General features: G+C 51.6%; 1 protein-coding gene across 1 annotated transcript in view; it reads left to right on the forward strand.

The window, feature by feature from the left end:
* Positions 1 to 26,078, forward strand: part of COL27A1 (collagen type XXVII alpha 1 chain) — a gene marked incomplete at both ends in the record, with an annotated part of 130,912 nt that overhangs the window by 60,804 nt on the left and 44,030 nt on the right. Inside the window, 13 exons of the mRNA XM_084237503.1 lie at positions 3,152 to 3,205; positions 3,864 to 3,908; positions 7,048 to 7,101; positions 8,321 to 8,374; positions 8,930 to 8,983; positions 11,718 to 11,771; positions 11,945 to 11,998; positions 13,435 to 13,479; positions 14,710 to 14,763; positions 17,742 to 17,786; positions 22,185 to 22,238; positions 24,074 to 24,127; positions 24,346 to 24,399. Coding sequence (XP_084093629.1) covers positions 3,152 to 3,205; positions 3,864 to 3,908; positions 7,048 to 7,101; positions 8,321 to 8,374; positions 8,930 to 8,983; positions 11,718 to 11,771; positions 11,945 to 11,998; positions 13,435 to 13,479; positions 14,710 to 14,763; positions 17,742 to 17,786; positions 22,185 to 22,238; positions 24,074 to 24,127; positions 24,346 to 24,399 — 675 coding nt within the window. The remainder of the gene's footprint in view (positions 1 to 3,151; positions 3,206 to 3,863; positions 3,909 to 7,047; positions 7,102 to 8,320; positions 8,375 to 8,929; positions 8,984 to 11,717; positions 11,772 to 11,944; positions 11,999 to 13,434; positions 13,480 to 14,709; positions 14,764 to 17,741; positions 17,787 to 22,184; positions 22,239 to 24,073; positions 24,128 to 24,345; positions 24,400 to 26,078) is intronic.

Consider the following 26,078-nt stretch of genomic DNA (forward strand, 5'->3'; position numbering starts at 1 on the left):
TCACTGAACTGTTGGGGAACGTCCCAGCGGCCAGCTTCACTCCTGGCACAGCGTAAACTCTCATCTCGCTAAAGAGGATTTGATGAGACTTCAAAGTGTCTCACACCCTTTAAGCACTTGCAGATGTGGTTGGTTGTGTTCTTGGTGGGAGTCAGCCAGATGAAGGGCAAAGTATGTGGGGTGGTATCTGGGAGCTTAGGCAAAGTGGAAATGATCCATTACTTGCTCTTTCTTGAAGGCACACAGCATTCTGTGTGTTGTGTGGCCAAGCTGCCCATGGAGGTGTCCGGCACAGAGCAGACTGGTGCTCTGCCAGCTGTATGATGGGAAAGTAGCCTGGAGTTTTCTCTGTTCTTCCTGCAAATGCTTTTACAGCCTAACATGGAGAGAAAGACCAGTTCTAAGTGAGCCTCACTATCTCCGTGTGCCTTACAGCCAGAGGTCATTTCTCAAGGATTCCTTACCCCTTGGGGTGGAGGCCTACACAGATCCCTGTCCCAACACCACCCCTTTGGAGAGGCCTGCAGAGATGGCAAGTATGTTCAGGGGTGTAGGACTGCAATAGCACCCGGTATTGAATTATGTCCCCACCCAACAAACCACCTTCAGGCTGGAGCAGGAAGAAGAAGTCTGTGTTCCAGAGCTGCTGCCTGGTGGTCTGTCCTTTCCCTGAGGCCTGGGATACTTTGGAGCCAGCAGAGCTACCCTTCTTATTTGTGGACCACAGAGAATTCTGGGTGGTTACCCTTCACCCCCTTCATCCAGGAAAAGCAAGGAGAGAGGAGCAGCAGCCAAAGGGCCAAGGAGAGCAGTACAACTCTCTGCAGGGCTGACGTTCCTCTGATTCTGGCCTTTCCTGGCCAGACAGCTCAGCTTCTTCACCCCCAACTCTCCTTTCTCTACCGAGATCACCTCCTAAATGCATAGGAGCTCTGGAGAGGGACTGCCTGTATGAGTCCCAGCTTTCCCTAGCTCCATGATTTGTGTAAGCCCTGACCTCTCAGGACCTCAGTCTCCTCCTCTGTGAAATGGGGATGGTGTAGAACTGCTCTTTAAGGGCTGGTGTGAGGCATAGCCTAGCCAGGTATGTGATGTGCTGGCAGGGCGCCTGGCCTTCAAACAACATGGGTGTGAAATGTGTCCTTATACTTAAAAGAGGGCTTTTTTTTTTTCTTCAGTAAATATATCCATATTCACAGGTTCCACATTCACAGATTCTAGCACCCATGGGTGTCTGTTGGTTGAATCCCTGAATGTAAAACCTGAGACCCAGAGAGCCAAGTGAGGACTAGAGCATCCTGGGATTTTGGCATCCATAGGGGTTCCCTAAGTCAACCCCCAAGGAGACCAAGAATGACTATAGCTCAGTTTTTGGGAAGTCAGTTGTTACAGTCAGGTTTTTGGCTGCATGGGAGTTGATCCTCAAGTTGTTCATCTGTACTCTGACCATCTATTGAACAGAGCCCCCACTTTCTCAATGGGGAGATTACTTGTTGGGAACTAAAAGTAGAATTTCTTAGCATAGCTTCTGTTTGATGCAGTCAGGTGGGAATCCAGAGGTTCTACAGAGGGCAAGTGATCTGCCCAAGGTCACACAGCCCGTCTAGGCTGGGGCCACAGCCAGACTCCAGCCTCCAGCTTTCAGCCGCTGCCTCTGCTGAGCTCAGTCCCTCCGGTTGGGGATGGGGAGAGAATTGGCATTGCCTTGGCCTGGCCACGCTGCTGTCTCTGACTGTTTGGCCTCTGTGTTCCTCCACCACACAGGCCTCTGCGCCTTTCTGCAGGAGGCAGGCGGGAATGGGATCTTGTCTTCTCTGCGCAGACTGCCACTAACACGTCTGCAGGAATTTGGCACAGTAACTGGCTCCCCATACCGAAGCCTGACAACCTGGCACAACTTTGTTCTTCTCATGCTTCAGAACACTTGCTGGGGTCTCCATGGAACCTGACTTGGGAATGGGGAAACTGAGGCCCAGAGTGGTCACACTCATTGATTGATCTTACACATCAGCTAAAAGCTTAAATTAGTCACAGGGTGTGGAAAAAGGAAAAGAAGAAAGTATTTTCAGAGACTTCTTTTCTCACGGCGTGGACTTCATGATATGATCGTGTGGACATTAGTGGTGTGAGCAAACATGTGGAGATTTGAGGAAAAGGGACTGGGCTAGTTTAGAGAAAATGCAATTGCCTCTTACTTTAGACCAGATTTCTCACTTGGGCACACTTGATATTTTGAGCCTGCTAATTTTCGGTTATGGGGCCTCCTCCGCTAGATGCCAGTGCCACCTCTTCTGCTGCACCAAGTGCTTTGCCCATGTAAGTCTGCTAGTCCTTGAAACAACCATAGAGGCATGTAGATTGTTAATCACCACCTGCTAGATGAGGAAACCAAGGCACCGTGAGACTAAGTACCCCAAATCACAAGAGGAACAGCTGAAGAGATGAGACCAGGTGGTCTGACTGTGGTCTGCACTGGAGCACTGCATCCCAGCCTTTCTGGAACCCTCCATGAAGAGCATCTGCCAAGGGAAACTGGCTCCCCAGGGTCTGGGAACTCCACTGCTCTCACCCTGGACAATGAGCTCTGATCCGAAGCTGGGCTCCAGCCTGTGTTCAGGATCTGCCAGCTGATCTTGGCACCAAGTGGGTCTGTCTCCAACTTGGGAGTGACAGGGATTGACAGACATGCTCCCAAGGAGCAGCTGAGCTTTGGGAAGCAGAAAGTACCTCTCCCTCAGTAGGCTTGGGGAACAAGTCTCTTGTGTCTGCCTTAGTGGGCCTTTGTAGCAACTCCTGGCAGGAGGGATCGCGAGCCTCATCTTAGACAAAAGGAGAGTGAGGTCCAAGGAAGTCACATGAAATGCTCTGATCCCCTGGCCATCATGGGCTGTAAAGAAGCTAAACTGGGCGAAGAATTTCTCATTATCTAATACAAAATGGGAAGAAGTGGCGGTGGGAAGGGCAACAATCAAGACGTGAACATGGGGAAGGCCTACGTGAAATTTATGCTGACATTTCAGTGGAGGTAAACAAACATCCCTAGTTCCATGATCAGCCCAGTAGGGATGCATCCTCAGGGACCGTGGGCGGCATCTCTGCCAGGTCAGTCTCCATTGGGTCACCTCTCAGTGTCCTCTTTTTCTTTTCCCAGGGTGACATGGGAGCATTGGGTCCAATTGGCTACCCAGGACCCAAGGGCATGAAGGTAAGCCGGGGCCATCCCCAAATCTGGGGCTTATCCTAGCCAGGTACCCTCTGACCCATTCCAGATCAGAAGGAAGGGTGACCTGATACAACATTGGGGAAGGGGGGGATAGGCAGACACTCAAGGGTGCTGGGTGGAAGCTGGCAGGTCAGAAGCCCAGTTCTCAAGTTGGAGAGCCAGTCATCTTTATGGGCAGTGATCCTGGAGCCTGAGCACGAGCCTGCTTGGTTCCAGTCTCAGGGCACGCAAGTCCTGAGGGGCATAAAAACTATAATGCAAGCCAGTGAACTCAGCCCATCCCTGCCTGGGTGGCCTGCAGGAGAAAGAGTGGCTAATGCTGCTGGGCCCCTGTCCTGGGAGGACCTGTTTGGCTGGCATCCGTGTGACCCTGCTCATCCAGCCATCTGTCCCCATGGGCACCTTCCCCGCTGCGTTTGTCCTGACTGCTCTGGTTCACGAGTAACTGCCCCTTTTTCATGTGCCTCCAATGCACACCATTTCCCTGGAAGCTGGGGGACATGGCCCCCTTTTCCAGATGAGATAATGCTGGACCAGGGCTTCAGGAACGGGTTACAGCAAGTAGGGGGCTTAGCCAGGCCTCCTGACTTCAGAGACATCGACTCACCCTCACCAATGGACCCTGGCCTTTGTCTTGCAGGGACTGATGGGAAACATGGGGGAGCCCGGACTGAAAGGTGATAAGGTGATCTGAATACTCCCTTATTGCACTGTTTTATCTGCATGCAGACCCCTCCACCTGCCGCTGATCACTTGCCAGTTGCACTCCCTGCATACTTCCCGCCTCCCGCCTTCCCCCCACAGTCCTACTCCTAGCTTCCTCCTTGTAACTCTGGGTGGTGCTCAGCAGATGGTTCTGGGGGAATCAAACCTGGGAGCTAAAACCTGGGGACTATTGAGGCACTGATGAGGATAAAGCAAGGCCAATCCATGAATTCGGAGAACAAAGCTGAGGCCAGCATCGAGGCTTGGAGGCCCAAGCCACGGAACACAGGAGGGGAAGGAGGAAGGTCCCTGAGCTGGGGGAACCTGGCATGGGAGGAAATGAATCCAAACAATCCTCTTGCATTGGAACTGGGAAACTAACCCCAAGAGTACTGGGTCTGAAAATGCAGCAGCAAAGCCAGGGCAGCCTGATTCCCTGAGCTGCTTTCCTCCCTGTCACCTTGTGAAGGTCACTCTTGCCATGTGTCCTTTGCATGAATCTGCCATTGAACTCACTCTATCTCCCCCTATCAAAACCGAGCTGGAGGTGGGGAGGTGGGACCTAGGGGCCATCACCTGTCTGGGTCACCACCTGGCCCGGATCATGCAACATATGAGGGACAGACTCAGGGGGCAAAGGGGGTTGGTCCTCTTATACTCTGTCCTCTAGCTATTTTCCCTCTGTTCCCTCCTTAGTCTCTTGGCGAACGAGGCACCCTAAAAAGAGCATGGAAGGGCTTTTGGGCCGCATCCAGGCTGCTTAGCCATGCCCAGTCTCTTCTGCACCTGTCTTCATGTGCCCCCCCCCTCCTAAGATGAGAACAGGAACATGTACCAGAGCTGACAGCATCTGAGCGCTCCTCCTGGATTAATCACCCCCACTCTCCAGCCCCCTGAGATAGGCAGCCTCCCAAGCTCTACAGCTGTAAGCAGAGACGGGACTCAGGCCCAGGCTGCAGAGGCCCCACCTGTGCAGCAGAACTGAGGTTGGCAGTTCTGCTGGCGAGGTCACCTCCTCCAGTGCCTATATTTCACAACTGGGGAAACTGAGGAGGTCTATCAGAGGAACCCCAGTGATTTAATGTGGAAGCCAGTCGAACCCCCTGGACTCTTACAAAATGAGAATTGCTGAGCTGAAACGGGCACCCTTACCTCTAGGCAGCCAGAGAAGCATGCTAACCCCAGTCCTCTCTCCATCTGTCCCTTCCTCTTCCATCTCCTGCTCTCTAGCCCAAGCCTCCAGAGGAAGCCTCTTGCACCTCAACACCCCTGATCCTGCCCTCAGCTCTGCCCCCTGTCTCTGCCCTACTGCCTGTAAAGCCCCCTCTACCTTGGTCCTGCGCCTGGAGCTGCAGGGGCTTTGTCCTGAAGGTGGGGGTTTCCCCACAGCTACCTGTTTTCTCTGAGGGTTGAGACTACACTGGAAATGTCAAAGTCCGTGAGAGAGGAGAGAAAGGTAATGGGAGTGTAGGCAGTGAGCTTTTTATAGGCCCCTCTACAGAGCTGGCCTCCAGCTCACTCTTCTTCAGTAACATGGAAATAAATGTGTTACATAGAGCTCGACTGGCTTGCTGACTGGTGTGCCTGGGACGTTTAGAGATGGAAATCTTTGGGGGACAGGTTGGACGGGGGGAGAGGAAATTGTTTTCCTGCCCATAGCTTTCAGGAAAATCAAAGAAGCCTTTGGGATTGCAAAGAAAGAAAAAAAAAAAGAAGTAGGAGAAGAGAAAGACATTTATTTTCTGCCCCTTGACTGGGGAGGGGTATTAATGTTGCAGGGTTTCTGCTCGGCCCCTCTTTGCCCACCCCCCTGCTCCCCTGGCCCTCCCCTGGGATGACAGAGCCATCCCTTCATGTTCCATGGCCATCCTGCCTAGAATCCCAGATTTTCCATGACCCAGCCTGGCCTCGGTCCCACTTACAAACACTTGGCTCTCTCTCCCTGCGCGGAGGCGCTTTCTGGAGCCCAAGGCGCCTGCTCCGGGCCCAGCTCTCTCCAAATCCATTGTCCTGATTTCTTAGGTGCCTTTTAAAATTTTTTTAGCCACCCCCCTTTACTTTTTCTTGGAGAATAAGACTTTTTTGGCCTTGTTCACTGTAATTCTGGGATTTATATAGGATTTTCCAAATTGGAAAACCAAAGTAAATGAAAAAAAATTTTTTTTTCAATTCTGGCTTTTGTTTTACCAAGGAAGTTCTGCTGGGTCATGGCCCTTGCTGCACAATACAGGTCCTCCCAGACTCCATTCTTCCTAGGGTTTTCTCCTTATTCTTCCAACTGTTCCTGGGTCTATGAATGTTTTCTTAGTCTGAAACCAATGTACAGTTGGTAACCTCTATATCAAAAGCTGGAGGTGATGATTCCATGCAACGGGGTGCTCAGGAGAAAACCCCTGAGCTTATTTAACCAGATGACTGAAAACAGTGAGGGAGAAGAAGAGACCCCTGACCACCAGACCCAGTGTCACCAAGCGGCTACATCCTCTTAGAAAAGAAACACCCAGAACCAACTCAAGGCCCGTTTACTTGCTGTTGACACACAGTCTTAACAGGTCAGGCTATCTGGTCTCTCCTGCTCTAGCTGATTAAAAGCAGCTCATTGGAACTAGACCGAAGATGATTTCTGGCATAGATACTCTCACAGAAGGAAGAAGGGACTGCTCAGAGCCTGGCGGTGAAAAATACTGAGCAGCAGACACAGGCATTCAAAAACCCACAATGCTAGTGTGTGGGCCACGCTTGCCCCTCATAACAGTAGGTGATGCAGAGGTCAAAGGATCCAGAAACAGTCCCTTTGACTTGCAAATGTGTCCACTAGGAAAGCCAGGTGACCTTGGGCAGGTTAGCTTATCAGTGGAGATTCCAGCCACATGAGCAAACCCAGGCACATCTGCAGAAGGGCAGGCTCGGTCCTCCCTCCCCCCCCCTCCCCTGGAGCCTGCCTTCCTCACCCATACTCCCCTGGGGGCCTGCTTTTGACTCTAGTGAGGCTGCTGCTGGTCAGATCAACTTTGGGAACAGCTTCAGCGAAGCTGTACCTTGCCAGTGGGTCTGGACGTGGGGAGGCTTCAGGGACCCACGTGGCCCCCATGTAACCTTCTTTGCTGGTGTGTATTTAGGGTGAACAAGGGGTTGCAGGTGTGTCAGGAGACCCTGGATTCCAAGGAGATAAGGTAACTGCAGCAGATTCCCCCCTGCCCCCTGTCTTGCTCTGCTCCGGTTGCAGCTTCCTTCCCAGGGCCTGTCATGGGCCAGGACCCACCACCTGCGAGATGGCTTCTTTCCGAACAATCCTGCCTTTCTGTCCTTGGTCCACTCTCTCCTCACCTCTTCCCTGGACTTTATAATGGCCCCTGCCTTACTTCCAGGCCCCAGGCTCTTCCCTCGTAGTCTGTCTTCCTCACTGCTCCCAAACCGAGGGCGCAGCTAAGCTCTGCACTCCAAACATGCTTGTGTTGCTTCCAGGGTGAAGTCCCCACTCTTCCCCCCAGGCACCCAGGACCCAGTGAGCTGGACCTTATCATACCATCCTGCCCCTCACCCTTGCAGCCCTGGCTCCAGCCCCACCAAACCGCCTGCTGTGCCTCGAGGCTTTACCCACTCCGCTGCCCACCAGCATGCCTGCCCACCGGCATGCCTCTGCACAGCTGGTCCCGCCCCATCTCTCAGAATCTGCTCCCGAAGTGCCTTTTCCTTCTCTGAGTGCCCTGAGCAGCCAGTCTGTCCCTCACTTGTGGTGGCACCTTCCCCAACTAGTGATTGGGAACTGCCCAAGAGCCAGTTCCTGAAGGACACAGTCCCAGACTGGCCTGGAGGAGCTCAGCTCTGCACAGAACAGTGAGGACTTAGGAATGAGTGAGTGAGTGACCGGCCTGCCTAATTAGCTGATGGGCTGAGGCCGTCTGCAAGGCCAGCTCCTCTTCGCTTGTGTCCAACACCATGTGGCCACATCTGGACCTCCCCCAGCCAGTCAATGAGGCCCAGATTTTGACCAGCTCTTCCTCTTCCTTCCCCCTCCCTCCTGACTGGAACTATTCTGTTCCAGCCTCAGTGTCTCAGGCTTCAAGTCACACAGTTCTGGCTGCTCTTCCTGCTGAGCCCCCAGCTCTGGAGCTCCCCGGACATAAGGTTGTACCTGTTCAAAGTCCCAGGGGCCTGGGTTCCAGGACCTGGTGAGGACAGGGCTGCTGTCCACCTTTGCATCCCTGGGGTCCAACCATAGTGGACAGAGCTGGAACTTGTAAGCAGGGAAACTTAGGAAGGATCATATCCCCCACCATCTGCTTCCCAGAACGTTGGCGTTCTATAGGCCTTGGGCCAGCAAAGGTGACCCAGCAGTTTTTCACTTGGCCCTTTCTGTTCCTTATCAGCTTGCTTCTGGGTCTTTTCCAGGGGAGCCAGGGATTGCCGGGGTTCCCAGGAGCACGGGGAAAGCCAGGGCCATTGGTAAGTACTTTCTGCTCTGAGACCCCCAAACCTCATATTCTCCAAATAGTCAGGGAATGTGACCAGGAGCACATTCCCACCTAGGAGCTCACCTCCCCCTGCAGCACCCTGGGAGATGAGCAAAGCAGGGCAGGCATGAAGAGTTACCCATTTTACAAATGAGGACATCGCAGTTCAGAAGAGCAGGAACTCACACAGTGTCACAGACAGACCTCAGTCCTCTGCAGAGCTCTGATCAGAATCTAGGGCTCCCTATGGTTTGTAAACAGTATTATATCTCTTTGAAGGCTGCCAGTGATCCTGGGATTAGGGAATTAATACTTTCATTTTCTGGATGGGGAAACTGAGGTTCCACAAGGTAAAGTGATTTGTCCAGGATCCCATGGCTACTACATGTAGGAGACGGGGTTTGAACTGTAGCTCCTCGTAGTTGTCCAGGCAGATTTCATTCACACATTTCTGAACTTTTCCAACCACCCACAGCCAGGGGAAAATGCAAGGAGTAGCTGGAAGGTGGGCGCCCACTTACCTGCATCCCCCACATCTCTTCCACAGGGCAAAGTTGGAGACAAAGGATCCCTTGGGTTTCCTGGGCCCCCTGGACCCGAGGTATGTGATGCCCCCCTTCTCTGACGGCTGCAACTAAGACTGAGTGTTGTCCTTGGGAAACCAAGGCCCAGAGGAAAAGAGGGATTTGGCTGAGGTCACACAGCAAATGAGAGATGAAACTGAGAACAGAAATTCCTAGACCCCAGAAAGTCTCTGAGCTCTACTGCCTGGACTGTTAGGAGGGGCTCCCACATTCTCTACCCTGAGGTTTGAAGCATCAAACTTCTCTGAGCCCTGGAATTCCTCTAGTTGTGCACAAGCACCCTAGAAAAGTTCCGGGCTCAGAGCTCTCTGCTACAGGGATCAAGAAGCAAAGGTGAAATTCTGGTGTCTGAATGAAGATTCGGAACCAATGAAGGATAGATTTAGCAATATTATAATAACTCTAGGTGATTTATTGGAGCCCTGGGAGTTTCTGATGTGTGTGATAGTTAGCTTAGGCATGTAAATGTTTATTGAAGGACATTCACATATAACAGAGTCAAGCAGCTGGTTGAGCTCTTTATGCTGCCCACCCCCATACTCCACTCCCCAATTTGGAGGTTAGCTCTGGAGGACAGAGTGAACGGTGCCAAGACTCTTGTCTGCCCAGGGTTGTCCTTCCAGCCAGTGCCCTGCCCCCCCGCCCCACTCCATACACACACTCAACTCCTTGGCCTCTTCCACAAGGTCTCCGCTGGCTTCTCCAGGTCCTTCCAAAGATCGCTGCTGGTATTGCCTGCATGGATGAGGGAGTGTTTCCTGAAAGCTGCAAGTTCTGACTCTTCACTGTGTTGACTTTGGCCATTACGCAGTCCTATCTTTAGACAATTGGAGTTGGCTGCTCTTTCACGGCCCTTATTCCTTCCTCAGGTCATTGGAAAAAGACTTTTCTGAGAGTCTAGGTTTCCCAGCAGTCTGGCCAGTGAGGGCGGACAGCATGCTCGCGCCTGTTTATCAGGCGCTGCCTCGTGCCAAGAGGCTGTGCTGTATCTTTGGGATGAGACCTTGTTGAATTGCCACCACAATCCTGTGAAGGAGCTATAACCACCACCGCCATTGCACAGATGAGGAAAACAAGTCATAAAGTAGGGAAGTGACTTCCTTAAAGTCACCATGCTGTTTATAGCAAAGGAGGTGACTTTGACCCTCTCCTGTGGTCCTAGACAAAGCTGAGATCTGCCTCTCCCCTCTCCGTGTTCTGTCTGGATTGGCTGACAGTATCCAGAAGATGGCTCAGCCCAGCTGAAGACAGAAGCTGATGAGCATGTCAGCGCCTTCCCGGGCCTTTTCCTATTTTTCCAGAGACCGTGGGTGGGAGCTCCTATTCTCAGATTCCCTGGAGAATTAACTGCCATTCATCCAAGGGAATGGATCTGTGTCTGAGCATAAGAATTTGATCAGCTTCCCAAGTGCCAAGTTCTCCCTGGAGATGGTCCTGCTCCAGGCAAACTAATTTTCTAGAGGCTTGGTACCCAAAATCTTGGTGGATGCAGATTTTTATTGAGTGCTTACTAGGTGCCAGGCACCAAACTTAAGTGCTTTGTTCACATTATTTCCTGTAAACCTCAGAACAACCATGTGAGGTAGTCACCAGTTTACAAATGAGGAAGTCAGGGCCCAGAGAGGCCCAGAAACCTGCTGAGGGTCACACAGTGAGTTGGTGGCAGAATGGGATTTTGAACCTCTTAATTTAAAGAAATAGATGAGGAGCTTTGGCTTCTTTGTTAGCTCCACATTCAGGACCATTCTTGATATTGCCAGTGAGAAGGGTGAGAAGATGTTTGAGCCAGAATTTAACAGAGTTACCAAAAGGTAAAAAAAAAGAAAAAAAAGTCACTTGAAAAGGCAAAATGGGAGGGGACATTTTAGTCTCAAGGATTCTTTTTAAAAGACTTTGCTTTCTAGTTAGTAGGAAACTGAGTAGTCGGGTAGAAAGTGAATGGGGTTCTAGGCTGAATGACTAGAGGCATTACATCTAAAACAAAGAAGGAGATATTTCCATACCAACCTGTGCTGGTCAGCCCACACCATGGAAACATGGGCTTCCTGGTGATCACCAATAATTAGAGCTAGCCAAGCTGAGCAGCCTGGACCCCTAATTAGAAGCCATTGAAGGGACAGAGAAGGGCAGACCTCTGGGGTGGGGGTAGCTGATCTCCAGATTTCACAAAGACCCCTGCGGGGCCCTGAGGGGCAGCGGGAGGAGGCTGGGAAAGGGAGGGTATTCTGCTCCTTGTCAGGAAGACCTCATCGGTGGTATGGAACTGAATCCAGCTTTCCTGGCCAGGGTAAAGTAGGAATTTCAGTTTCTGGTAGGAGGAGCTGAGATCAATTAGGTCAATGCTTCTTAACCCTTTCAAAGTCACAGCAATCCCAGAAAATAATTATACCTGCAGGATCACAGAGGCCAAGGAATGAGATTTATTGGGGCAGGAGGTACCTGGGTGGGGTCCTGACTGCCCAGACCCAGAACCACTTTCCTTGTTTGTGTCTGTTCCTGTGCTAAGTACTTTCCTACATGTTTTCATTTCATTTTTTCAGCAACTGTCTGAGGTGTAGGGGCTGGTACCAGGAACCATGTTTTAGAGCTAGGATGGAATTTGGACAGAAGAATCAAGGTGGTTAACTCACCTGCCCAGGGTCACATCCCGCTCAGGACTGGATGGAATCCCAGAGCAGTCCTCCTCTGAGGCCTGTGCTGTTAATATGTCCCCGTGCCCATGGGTGACCCCTGCTCTCTGCTTCCACTCAGGGATTCCCTGGTGACATTGGCCCTCCCGGGGAGAACGGCCCAGAAGGTGTGAAGGTGAGTCCTTGCCCTGATAGCTACAGCTGAAGAAACTGACAGCTGAGAGAAGCCACAGGCCTCAGAGCTGCCTCCTTAGCTTGGAAGGTGGGGGTGGTGGGGGGGAGTTTTGCCAGCCTGTAACGAAGATGAGGTACCACCTCTCAGACCTCTTTTTCTTCCCTTCTCACCAGGGTAAGCCTGGAGCTCAAGGCCTGCCGGGACCCCCTGGGCAGCTGGGGCCTGAGGTGAGATTGTCTGACTTGCCCATGCCCGTCCCCCCACTGCCGCCACAGGCCAGGGCCACCTCAGGTTCTTCCTCCTACTCATGCCTTACACCCTGTGACCCTTCAGGGGCCTTCTCTGCCCCGAAGGTCCCTACCCTGTACCTCCCATTGCCCTGGGTCTTCTTTCTCAGAGCTCCAGCTTCTGTTTCTGCTCACGGCAGTGCAGTTTATGGGCACTGATCTGGGAGGGCAAGAATTGTCAGCTCCATTGTGCAGACAGACCCAGGCCTGGTAAAGCTCAAAGCCCATGACACAGACCCCATGCTCTTCACTTCCATGCTCCTGGGAGCTGCCTGGGCGCAGCCCCAGGGAACCACATGACCCACACGGAGTAGGTGGCAGAGGTGCCTACTTGCCATTTGTGATGAAGGAGAGTCACATGATCTCGACAAGCCTATGGAGCACCAGCTGGGGGCTGCTGGCCCAAGATTCTGTCCATGTTGGAGGCCCTCCACCATCTACCTTGGCTCAGGCCCCACAGCCCCCGTGACACAGTCCTGGTGAGGGTGCTGGAGGCCCAGGCTCACCACAACCACAGGCAGGCATTTGGCTGACAGAATCCCTCAGTGAGGCTGGTTCTGGGTCTGGCGGGGTCCCAGGGCTGGCTCTGGGGCCGTCATGTGGGGCTGCTTTCCTGGAAGCTGGGGGAAAGGGGTGGGGAGGCAGCTCCAGAGGGGGCCCCTTGATTGGGCCTGGCAGACAACAGGGGCCAGTTTGGAGGCTGCCTATGCCTGTGGGAGGGCTGGAGAGTTTCCATGGGCAAGAAGGGAAGGGGAGAGTGGAGGCAGAGTGGAGGCAGGGTTGGCACAGCCACGTGCGTGTGTCCACTGGGGGAAGCAGGCCTGCCACTTGCTCAGCCTCATTAATTCATTCACATGCTTGGAGACACACTGATGTCTCCACATCTCCCCCTCTCACGCCCTCCTCTCTCCCTTCCTTGCATCTACTAGACACTACGCACGCCCAGCCTGAGTGATGGTTGGGAGTGACTTCACAAAAGATCCAGGGACTCAACTTGAGCCACTCTCCATTCTATGGGATAATCTCCCCACTCTATGCCATTTTACAGATGGGGAAACTGAGGCATGCTGGGAGTAAGGTCTGTCATTGAGGGAATAGTAGAAGCCAGAATAGAGCCCGTATCTTTGAACAGCAGTCTGGGGCTCTATTTTCATAGCATCAGCTTTGACTTTCCCACCCAGCATGCCATGAGCCACATTCAGAGGGTTCTGGAAGTCCTTATGTGGCCTGCCCTGTAGGCCATGACTGGTGGCACCAGTGCCCTGGGTGGTCCAGGTCGGGGAGGGGGAACAATTGGCCCAGGAGGGTTGTTTTCTGTCCCCTCTCCTTCCTAAATTCCCATTGAATTAACTCTCCTCTGTGTCTCCCAACTCTAGGGAGATGAGGGACCCATGGGACCACCAGGGACCCCTGGCTTGGAGGTGAGTGCTGCTGGCCTGGGGGAGGTGGGGTTTGTGAGAGCTGAGCCAGCTGTGAGCAGGTGGGCAACATCTGGACAGTACTCTGGAGAAAGATCATCGAACATGAGGGTCTTGGGTCAGGCAGGACAGATCCCAAAGGAGAGAGACAAGAGGCAGGAAGCTGCCTGGCTGCCCCTACCCACACGCCACCCCTGACACTGCTCCTCTGCTATGTGCTGGTGCTTTGCACCCACTTCTCATTGGAGTGCCCCATGGGAGAGGCCCCACTTTTTCATTTAAAGCCAGTGAAGCTTAAAGAGTGAAGGGTTTAGCTCAAGATCCACAGGCAGGAAGCCAGGATGTCCTGCCTCTGACCCCACACCCTGACTTCTCACCACTGCTCCACGTGGCCTTCTAGACAAAGCATTTCTGCCATCTCCACCTTCACCTGGTGTTCATGAAAATTTTTGGCTTCTTGACACCAAGAAGCCGACCTGAAATTGCTTTTCTTGGTGTGGTTTACATGAATCGCTATTAATTAAAACTGAGAAACGTTAAATGTATTATTAACTCATTTAAAATGATAATAATCCCATGTCATGTTCGTAAAAATAATAGGTTCATGAAAAATCACTAGATTTTTCCAAGCAATGTAATCTAATGAGAAGAGTGGCATTGTTTTACCATTTTTGTAAATCTCTTTAATGTCTGGCTTAATAGAAGGCAGCTGGATCCTCGGATCTGCTTCTGTATTCAATCTGCTGATGACACCATGTGTCATGTAGCCTCTGGAAAACTCCACTTACGTGCTTGAGAATGAGCGTGACACAGGCAAATGACATCTTAGTGTGGTTATGAGAATGATTTTGACCTCCAGAATTTCCTGCAGGGTCTCCTAGATTCCAGGGGTCCTCAGCTTACACTGGCATTAATGCTCTGTTCCTCTGTGCCCTTTGATATTCTATTCAGTCCCTTTCTTTCCCTTAGTCCCTGAAAACATCGACCCCATTTACAAACAAGAACTGTCCAGGGATAGGAGGTTTCCCCAAGGTCACACAGCAACAAAGCCCCCTGCATCCCTGGACAGCTGGCAGCTTGCTGACATTCAGGCTCTGTGCCCTGGCCTCCCTCTGTGGGCATTGTGCAACCCCCCATGGGAACCCTGCGCTAGGTCCTGTGACCCCTGCGCTAGGTCCTGGGAACCCAACAGTGCTACCCCACCAGCTCCTCTTACTCAACTCTCTCTTGCAGGGTCAACCGGGCAGGAAGGGGTTTCCTGGGAGGCCTGGCCCAGACGGTGTGAAGGTGAGGGAACCTGGAAATGCCTGGGCTGGGGGGCAGAGGAGGGAACACCTGGGAGAAGGGGAGTACCCAGAGGAAGGCCTGGATGGACCCCCAAACCCCAGGGCCAATTGTGAAAAGGGTAGAAGTACCCACTTATCACAAAGTAACAGAGAGAAAAAATAGACACGACTTAAGTATCTAGTAGTGAGGCAGTGTGCAGTCAATGGGACACAACGGGGCCACTGAGGGTGGGGAATACTTGACAAGAGGGGAAAATGCTGGAGCCTGTGGCAGGGTCAAGGGTCATACACAGAGTTACAACGCAAACCCTCTGTGGGGCTGATAACACTGTTCTGTGCGAGTAGAGTAGCTAGAATGTGGACTGGGTTATCTCTGGGGGGTGGGGATAGAGAGTTCCATTTTCTCCTCTGGGTCTTTTTTTTTTTTTTTTTAATTTAAAAGGTTTTTATTATATAATCATCAATAGATTCTTTCACCTAAATTGTGACAGGCATACTTTTTATGTATGACTGAATGATGGACAGCTTGGGAATTGCTGAATTGATGGGCACATTTCAAATCCTTGGCACGGTTTGACAGTAATTACATCTGCTGAACCACTTAATATGTTGTTGAAAGTGGCCCAATAAAGTCATATCTGGAGCTGTTGATTTTCAGTGCTTTGGCATACCGATTATAAAGTACTTTTTGAGGACAATATATGCTAAAATGTATATATGGACATGCAAATAAATATGCTACCTGCAAAAGAATACTTTTTCTACGTGGAAAATAATTTCACAAAGGAATTTTGCCTTTGATGAATTATTTATTTAATTCTAAGAGTCACTGATGATCTTCATTGTGTTGGCAGTTTCATTAAAAAAATATTTAACAGGGCCTCCCCGGTGGCGCAGTGGTTGAGCGCTGGGTTGCGAGGCTGCCCGCGGCCTCTGCGGCGCCGGTTCGATCCCCGGCTGCTCCCCGGCCACCTGAGGAGGGTCCCACATGGCGCGCAGACCTCTCCTGCCGCCCGCTGCTCCCCTCAGCAGTGTACTTCGGTCCTTCTGCCTGCTCTGCTCCCCACTCTGGCTCTGGTGAATTCTCTCACCCTCCCGTGCTTCTGACTGTACCCAGTGCATGTGTAAACAGAACAAACAAACAAAACAAATAAATAAAGAAATAAACATGCCTCTATAAAAAAATAAATAAATAAATAATAATTAAAAAAAAGATACTGTTTAAAAAAAAAAATATTTAACATCCAACCAATTTAGTAAACAAAAGAATTTTCGTTTGTCTATTATATTGTGAAATAGCTTAAATAATAATAACAACATACACTTATTTTGTGCTTAATTTGTTCAAATATTGTGCTAAGTGGTTTTTTTTTTTTTTTTTTATAGAGGCATGTTTTTATTTATTTATTTATTATATTTGTTTGGTTTATACATGCACTGGGTACAGTCAGAAGCGCGGGAGGGCGAGAGAATTCACCAGAGCCAGAGCGGGGAGCAGAGCAGGCAGAAGGACCGAAGTACAGTGCTGAGGGGAGCAGCGGGCGGCAGGAGAGGCCTGCGCGCCATGTGGGACCCTCCTCCGGTGGCCGGGGAGCAGCCGGGGATCGAACCGGCGCCGCAGAGGCCGCGGGCAGCTTCGCAACCCAGCACTCAACCGCTGCGCCACCGGGGAGGCCCTGTGCTAAGTGTTTTAAATATCCTACCCCCATTTAATCCTTACAACAACCATACAATGCGTAGATACTATTATCTCCATGTTAGGTATCAGGAAACTGACACACAAAGAGCTTTAATATCCTTTCCAAAACTCATAGCTGATAATTTGAGGAGCCAACATTCAACTCCATCTCTATCTGATGTTCTTTCCACGACACTGTTCTAATTTGGGTGGGATACCATCCTTCCTTCTCTGTTCTCCTCTGGGTCTTATTATCGGGTTTTTTTTTTTAAGTTATCAAAAAAGGTAGCTGGGCCCAGGTGGGAGAGTGATGGCCTTGGTTATGGGCACCCTGACTTTCCAGGGCCTCCTCTGCAGTGTAGGAACTGCTGGGCCAAGTCTACAGCCAAGGAGACCCCTAGAGGCTGAGGGCAGAGCTGGGAGCACAGGTGGGCCGCGTCCGCGCCTGCATGAAGTCTGGGGCAACAGGATTGCCTCCATTTCTGAGCCACACTCCTGGCTGCTATGAGGCCAAGTCCTGCCTCCGAGGTCTTGGCCTTTCTCCCTCAAATACCAATTGGGTTTCTGTGGTGGGAGTGGTGACAGGGCCGTGTGGGTGTCTCCCATGGGCTGCTTGCCTCCCTCCACTCACACTGTGGGGAGACCAGCGCAGCTGCGTCCCAGCGTGGGGTAACATTGGCACACAAGGCCATGAGAGGCCACCCAGGATTCTCACCCTGGGAACGGCCTAAAACGAATGAGTCTAGCTGCTCTTGTTTATAGCCAGCGAGGCTGAGCCCAGAGCAGAGAGGAAACTAAGGTCACCTGTCAGCTGCTGGCAGAGTGCTGGGGGAGCTGTAGGACCCATGAGCCCTGAGTCCCCAGTCCCCTGCTCTTCCTGCAGAGGGGCAGCCTGATAATGCAAGAATGGAGATTTAAATCTGTGAGACCACATTTCTAATTCTAATCTGACCACAGCTCGCTGTGTGACCTGGAGCAGGTCACTTAACCTCTTTGAGCTTTGGTTTCCACCTCCACAGAGTACAGTGGGTTGATGAAGAATCCAAACGAGGTATAGACATCAGGGTGCTACATGCTCTGTCAAGGGCCACTCAGAGGAAAGGGGTGACTGGAGTCATCTCTGGAGCCAGAGCTTCTATCCACGTGTCCCTGCCATTAGTTTGGAGTCCCCAAGGCCAGACTCTGGACCTAAAATTCCTGGTCCAGCCCCATTTATTCCTGGGGATAAAGGCCAGTCGTGTAGGTGATCCACTTAGATGCCAGTCACCACCCAACTGATCCTCATCTTTGTGTCTTTGCAGGGGGAGCCAGGAGACCCAGGACGGCCGGGGCCCATGGGCGAGCAGGTAGGTCAGTGCTGAGCCCTCAGTCTGTCAGCATCCCACATTCACCCCCTCTATACATCCCTACCCCAGCTCCCAAGGTAGGTCTGCTGCCTCCCCCTTTCACTGACACCCTATCAATGAATCCCTCTCTGGCTTTCAGGGAGGTGAAGTCCCTGAATGAGAACACCATTAATCGTAATCATAACAGCCATTCCCCATGGCCTGACTGTGGATATTTTGGGGACAGTCACCCAAAGAGGTGACATAACTTTATTCCCAAGACATAAAAACTGGAGGATTCCTAGCTCCTGAGCAAAAATGTACAGATGGGGCTGCCAGGGAATGACGTAGAAGCACTTGCCCAGGGGCTCTGGCTCAGTCATCCCTGAATTATAGAGAAAATGAAGGTCAAATCAGGGGCTCAGTCTAGCTGGGACCCTGGCCAGGGTGTGAAGAGGAGAGGAGTTTGCAGCTAGTCTTTAAAAAGGAAGCTTCAGATCACGACCTTCAGTACTGAGGTGCAGGGCCCTGGTGCTCTGAGTGAGTTAGACCCTCCTGCCCAGCCCAGCGCCTCCTGCAAGCTTAGCTTCTGAGCTGGGAGGTCACATTGGAAGGTAGCAATCTCCTCCATTCTTTTGAAGAAGGAGCCAACCCTCTGAACCCTAGAAGGAGGTTTGATGCTGGGACCCAGGAGGATGGGTCTTGGTGGAGAAACAGCATCAATGGCGTGAGAGCTGTGCACGATGGGCTTCTTCACCAGGCCTGCAACATCTGTTGGGGAAAGAAAGGAATTAAAGCAGGGGGAGGGCTGGATTTTTGAAACATTTCCAGTGTCATTCGAGCACATTCTGTGGGAAGCCCAGGAGTTTGGAAGGGCTGCCGCAGCCTGGATATATTTCCTGGTTGAAAAAAAAAGGCAATGCGATCAGCAAATTTAATTTCATAGTTATGCTGATGGTAGGGCCCTTGGGAAATAGATACTCAGAAACCTAGAATGTCAAGGCACAAAGGATCCTTGGAAGTCACTTTATCTCAGGATCCTAACCTCTTGTGTGCCTCGCCCCCTTAGGCAGACTGGTGAACGCTATGGTCCCCTTCTCAGAACAGAGTTTTCAGATGCATAAAATATAATCAAAGAATTACTCAGGATATCAATTATATTGAAATATAATTATAAAAATGTTAAAATGTGATTTAATCATAGATATGCTTCTTTATTAATGCATTAGGTACTAGGATCTGGCAGTAGATCTAGTGCAATCTCAAGTTTGAGGTGGTGACAGCTTAAATGATACATCTGACATGTCACATCTGGGACAGCCACGTCTACCCTCCGAGTCCTGTGGGTGCCACCTACACTCTTGCTGGGGGACAAAATGCTAAATTTCATTGAGAAATTAGTGAAAATGGACGTTTTCATTTTCCTAATCCAGTTCATGGGTCCCTTGAATTCCATCTTTGGGGTCTTGTAAAAGACCCCCAGGTTAACTCCAGAACCCAAGCCACTTGGGGTTCATGGAGGAGAATGCACTTGACTAAGATGATCTAGAAGGTGAGGGAAAGTTGGGGCCAAGAGGAATGGGAACCCCACTTGGGGCAACTTGGGTCACAGTAGGAGAGAACTCTGAGTACAGAGCTGGAGCCCTGTGGCTGCCACCAACTTGGGGTGCTCTGCTAACCCATTCATTTGCCTCTTACCCATGTGGGAAGTAGAAAAATCAGGGGATGTCCCAGAAAGATGATAAGGAACTCCTTACAATCACAGTATTTATCACATTCATTGGGCACCTGTTAGGTAGCAGGTTCTATACCAAACACTTCACACACCCTCACTTGTAATTTCCCTCAGCAACACTGGAGCAGTAGGTATTATAACCCCATTCTGCAGCTGAGAAAACTGAGGCTCTAAGAATTTCAGTGGCTTGCCCAAGATCTTCAGGCAACTGTCAGAGCCAAAGTTGACACTCAGGTCTGCTGGATTCCTGAGACTTGCCCTGGAGGGACTGGACAACCTTTGACCTCTTGAGTCCTGTCAACAGTTAGTTAGAATGCAGATGGCTTTCAGGCCAGGCCCTGTCCTAGGTGCTGGGGACACAAATAATTACAAGTCACAAGACTGGCCTTTAGAAAGTTCTATGCAGGGGAAGCCAAGCATGTAAACACCTAACTGGAGATGTCTGATCCAGTGGAGGATCCAGGACTTTCTTGTCCTCCTTCTCATCCCCAGCTCCCAGCAGAAGGGAGGGAAGGGAAGGAGGGAGAAAAACTCCCATAGCAGACAATGGCCCTTTCAGACAACATGAAGACAGACCAGCCTCTTCCCCCAGACTGGGGATTCAGATCCTGCCTGTGCTATGCCCACTATAGGTGACAGTGCCACCTCTCAGCTCTCTTGCCAGCCCAAGAGGAGTCAGTCCTGCTCACGGCTGTCAGCTGCCTGCTCATCAGACCCACCAGGTGGAAGCCTGGGCCTCCGGGCTGGCCGAGCTGGAACAGTGTGAGCCCCACCCACAGGACCCCCAGGGCCTGCCAGGATGTTTCTGTACAGCGCTGCAGGGGTTCCTGGGGAAGGGGTGGGGGCAAGAGGCTCCTTGCTGTATGGACCTTATTCATTAGGATCCTGTTTGACTTCTTGTTTGAGGTTTATGACCCGCCTGCCTTCCAGGACCCAGCAACTCATAAATTTAAAGTAGCTATGAGCTTTCTGTTTCTTTGGGCCAGTCGGGCAGGGGCCTCTTAACAGAGCAGTTTTTATTCCCTTTAGTCAGCATTCTCTAAATGTCTGACTACTCCCTTGTGGGGAGCTCAGGCCTCTGTCTTAATCTGGTGGCCTTTTAAAATAAATTCAAATGGGATGGGAGGGAACTAACATTTATGGAGTGTGTACCTGTGCCACGCATCCTCTCCATACTCAGAACAACCCAGGGAGGGAGGGAGGTTTATCTGCCATCCCCCATCCTGCGAATGGGGCTCAAGGGGCTCTGCACCTTGCCCCGGGCCCACCCACCTGTGGATTGAATGGTGATGACATAGACAAAGTGCCAGGTGCAGCTTGGCACATAGCGAGTGTCAGCTGTTATTAGTGCTATCACTTGAAAATTCTCCCTTTACTTTTTAAAAACAAGTTGTTGCAAAAGTTAAGCACTTAGTTATTTTTTTGCTAGCTTGTCCCTCACCCCTCTCACCTGGTAGCCCAACTCCAAAGGGTCTCTGAACCCAGGCAACCAGGACCCCCCCATGTGTGACCATGGTGTCTGAGTACCAGGGAGACCCGCACCCCACTCACACACTATGTAGGCCCTGGGATAGAGGAAAAGGTGCATGGACTTTGAAGCCACACAGACCAGAGACAGCAGTGGGACGTGGTCCCAGCCTGAGCTGCCACTTTGCAACCATCTCTGAGACCCACCGAGCTAACCCTTTGAAACTGGGTGCCTGTCCCTCTTCCTACTTGCCTGACTGGTTGACCAGTTTCCCTGCCTGAGCGTACAACTTCTCATCCAATTCTGGTCAGGTTCAAGATCTTGTTCCTTTCTGGGCCAGAGTTTAGGGACAGGGAACAGATTTTATTGGACAAGTTGACTTATCCTTCTGTCTTTCCTAACTCTCCCAGAGCTCTGGACACAGCCAGCCTGACTTCTTCCTAAGTCACGTTTGCTCCCCCCCCCCCCCCCCGCAACCATGCAAGGCCTCCTTGTGCTGGGATTTCCTAAGCAGAGTGTGGGGTCTGGACAGTTATCTCTAGGATGTCCCTCCTCACTGGGCCTGTGCCTGTTTGCCTGCCCAGGGCAATGGCAAGGCCTGTAGCCACCTAGGAGAGCCCCTGGAACACAGTGGCAAGTTAGCATCCAGCAGAGTTAAAAGAGCAGCAGGAACCAGTGTGTGTGCGCGTGTGCCCTTTCAGAGGAAGCTCTTTAGAAGACAGTAAAAAGACCTCCGCTTCCCAGATTCCAACCAGGTCTTTTGGGGGAGGCTCTTTTGGTATTTCTACACCAGCGAGCAGGTTTGTTCCTCTTTAAAACTGCCTCAGAACCCCAAAAAGATGGGGACGGATTTCTCATAGTCGGGCCTCTCCCCAGCACAGTCAAGCCCCCCTCCCACTCCCCAGCTCTCCAAACGTGGTGGCCTCCCAGCTTCTGGCGTGGGAAGAATGTGTGGCGCTCCCAGGGATGCTGGCAGCAGCCCCGTGGCTTGGCTCCAGAATCAGAACCATCTGGTGGAATGAGGGAAGTCAGGACAGTGCCCGGAGAGAGATGATCACTTGGTGGCAGCTCCGTGTGGCCAGGTTTCCAGGCCAGGAAGGGGGCACCTGGAGACTGTGCCAGGGGACGGAGGACACAGTGGGCCTTTGAGATGCAGCATGTCCCCGAATTCACGTTGCTCCCTCTTTTCTTTCATTTTCATAAATATTTCTTATAGGGACTTTTGGGATTCATTGGTCTGGTCGGGGAGCCAGGAATCGTGGGAGAAAAGGTATGTTGTATTGGGGGGAAATATTAACAAACAGAGCTTATGTTTTGACATGTTAAAAAGATGCAGGAACCAGTTGACTTGGGGGTTTCAGACCTTTCTCCCCTGGCCTCCTCACTTTCCTTGTGTTCCAGACCCTCCAAGAGCCATTTTTCCCCTTCCCAGCATCCTCTGGGGCTTTCTCCTGACATCACTCCTTGGCATGACATCCAGCCGATGTGTGTAGTCTGGGCCCCTCATGGCTGTGCACTGGCTCTACACAGGGGTGGTCAACAGAAGGGAGGCAGAGAGTTGACCACCCCTGTGGTCAAAGGGAGGCTCCTTTAAAAAAGGAGCCCATTTCCTTAGGTTGTCTTGTTAACCCACCACAGCTCTGATTTATGGACAAGACAGGCTCAGATTGCAGAACTGCTCAAGGCCACTCAGCTAAGAAGTGGCAGATCAGGGATCTAAACCTGGTTTAGTCCCCATGGCTGCACTTTGCGTGCTAAACCCTGTGCCTTGTGGCTCCCAACCTGTGGCTGCCCAGTGCGGCCCCCCGAGAGGCTCTGCTTTCCTTTGCAGGCATATTGAATGTCCAGGCAGTCCCTCTGGGAGAGCCAACATTGTGCTCACCTGGGATTTGGAGAGACTGAGGTCCAGAGAGAGGAAGCCCCTCCCCTAATCTGGCCCCGCCTGCCTTTCCAGGTGCATCCTTACCTCTTTCCTCATTACACGCTGGCCCAGACCCTCTAGCTGTCTTCTCTACCTCTTTGCTTTCTTCTTCCTCTTCCTCTCTTTTTAAGTTTTTATTTTTGGAATAATTATAGTATCACAAGAAGCCGCAAAAAATAGTGCAGAAAGGCCCTGCCTGGTCTCACCCTGTGTCCTCTGACCTGCGTAACTGTGGAGCAGCATCAGTGATGCCAGCCTTCTTTTGTTGCTCAAATGTCCATTCCCTACTCCTCCATTGGCCTCTATTGTCCCTCCTCCTACCAACCAGTGCCCACTCCTCCCCCGTCTCCCTTATATAGATGACTCAACTACCCTTCCTCTTCTGGGTGAAGCAAGACTCCTGTGGGAAGCCTTCCCTGCCCACTCCCCATGCAGGTAGCTCAACCCCCAACTGAAACACCTTAGCACCTCCACCACTGCCCTTCCGCTGCTTTCCTGATCTATGGCTATGTCTGAGACACCCCGAGTGTCTTGTCTAGCAAGCAAGGTCTGTTTCCACTTGCAATTTTGGCTTCCGGGGGTAGCATGATTGTCAAACTCATAGTAGATGCTCAATAAACATTGCTGGGTGGGTGGATACAAGAAACAGAGCTTCACAAGTTAGGATTTGAACCCAGAGCTCCTGCCTCCCTGGGTCTGTCTGCTCTACCTGCCATCTCCACCTGGTCTGTCTGGATTGGTTAAGAGGGAATGAGTGACATCTAATTGGGCAGTGGATGAGGAGAGTGAAAGAAATTCCTTCTCTTGCCATCTCCCTTTCTGCAAGCTCAGCCCAGGAAATGCCAGGCCTAATGAGGACCACATGCCATGGGCCAGCATCAAAGGGGACAATGTCATTAGCACATCCTTAACCAGGACCATACTTGCTGAGGGAAGCCCAGAGTTGGGCATGCAGTGGGGTACTGACACCTGCCAGGGGTCTTGCCTTCTGCTGAGTGAGGTCTTAGATGCCCACCCAACTCCTGTCATCACCCTGGGTGATGTGACTGTGAGCAGGACACGGACCCTCTATAGACCTTTGTCAAGTCCCTGTCTCTCTTTGGTCTCTGGGAGACCATCTGCACCTGCGCCTTCCCCCAGAGCCATCCCTACCATGACCTCCCTGATTGCTGTCTCCATCACAGGGTGACCGGGGCATGATGGGACCCCCAGGCGCGCCCGGACCCAAGGGGTTGATGGTAAGAAGAATGTCTGCATCCCCTTGCCCTTCCTGTCACAGCTGCGATGGCATCTCTGCTCCCCTCCACCTGCTTCCCTGACACCAGGCACTCAGGATGACCAGTGCCTTCTCCCTGCAGGACTGCCTGGCCCTGGGCTGGGCTGAGCTGGCTGAGAAGGGCTGAAAGAGGAGTAGGTACCTCCACTGCTGAGCCCGTCTTTTTCTTCTTCCCAACAGGGTCATCCTGGAACTCCAGGTGGTGTTGGGGACCCAGGAGATCCCGGACCCCCGGTAAGCAAAGCCCTTATGTTCCCTGAATTCACACCCGCTCTCCAGTAAGGTGAGGAGTCCAGGGCTGAGTCAGACAGACCTGGTTTGAGCCCCAACTCCACCACTCTTTAGCTGTGTTGCCAAGACAGATCGTTAAACTTCTGGGAATCTAGATTTTGCTCATCTGAAAAACAGAAAATAATGTTGGTTATGAGAGCGTGATCTCATGGGTTACATGAAGCCGTGCAGCTCCTGTTCATGACATAGTGCTGTTCACTGCACGGGAGCACCTTGGCCATTAACATTTTTATTGCTTTGTTCATCCTCTTGGAAAATACTGTGTCCTGTGTGCTGGGGCCACCCCAGGAGCTGGGGTGCAGCCATCAGCAAGGCAGAAAGCTGTCCCTGACCTTTAGGAACTTATATTCTGGTGTGGGGAGAGTGACCCCAATAAATAAATGCATCTATAGAGAAAGCAAGCAAGGAGGATCAGAAATGCTGGGGTCAGTGGACTGAGTATCACAGCTGAAGATGCAGGGGTCCTGGGCTTTTGTGAAAAAGAAACCAGGGAGAAACCAGGGAGATCCCTGAAGCTCCCAAAGTGGTGAGGGGTGGGATAGGCAGGATGGCTGGGGAAGGGCTGTGATGCAGAGCACCCACATTCAGGGGCCCTTTCCACTCCCCCCAGGAAGATATGAGGGATGGAAAGGGGTTGCTCTCATAGGCTCAGGCTGGGGCAGTGGAGGGTGGGCTTCAGGTGGATGGGAAGAGTGTGGGAGGAGGAAGGACCAGGCCAGGCAGGATCCAAGCAGTGCAGGCGCTCAGGAGAGATATGGAGGGACTAAGTCAGAGGCAAGAAGCCTGGGCATGGGTAACCATCAGCCAAAGACAGAGGCACAAGCACCAAGGCATTTTGTCATCCCCCTCACCCCCTGCCCAAATCCTTATAATCAGCCCGAAACTCTCATAGTGCACAGTCAGAATCAGAAGTCAGCACTCAGGTTTCTCAATGACTTTGCTTCACAGTCATTAGGAGGAGCCACATCTGGTGTGGGGCTGGAGCCATTGGTTAGCAGGCCAAGGTGCCCAGCTTGGAATCCAAGGGCCCCCGGCCCACCCAGCCCAGAGCCTGCTGTCCCACCCCCCTACCCAGTGTTCCCACTGAGTACTGGGTCCAGTAGATGCTTCTAGAGATGGAGAGATGGGGGCCCTTCAGCTTGGGGAGGTATCCAGGGGAGGGTAGTAGCTTTGGTACAATGATGTTGGAGTCCATTATGAAATTCTAGTTCCTGCATCCCTGGACCTTGACCTCCCCAGAATTCAGTCTAACCCACATGGTGCAGCAGACTTCTCCTGTCTCTCCCGCTGCTCCCCTCAGCAGTGTATTTCAGTAGATCCGCCTGTTCTGTTCCCCATTCTGCTCTGGTAAACCCTCTCACCTCCCATACCTCTGGCCTATACCTCAGTTCTTGTATGCATAAATAAATAAATCTTTAAAAAAAAAAAGGAAGAAATAGATGTCATAGTGTGAGGTGTGGTGCTTAGCCAACTATTTGCATACACTCAGTGCTTAAGACATGATAATAATAACTTCTATTACTACTTGTTCGATAGGATGATTACCACTATTATGAGTAAGACTAGTACTATTAAAGCCACATTTCTGGTGATACCATTCACATCTGATTGGCATTTTCCAC

This window comes from Talpa europaea, assembly GCF_964194135.1.
Source record: "Talpa europaea genome assembly, chromosome: 7".
Taxonomy (NCBI): domain Eukaryota; kingdom Metazoa; phylum Chordata; class Mammalia; order Eulipotyphla; family Talpidae; genus Talpa; species Talpa europaea.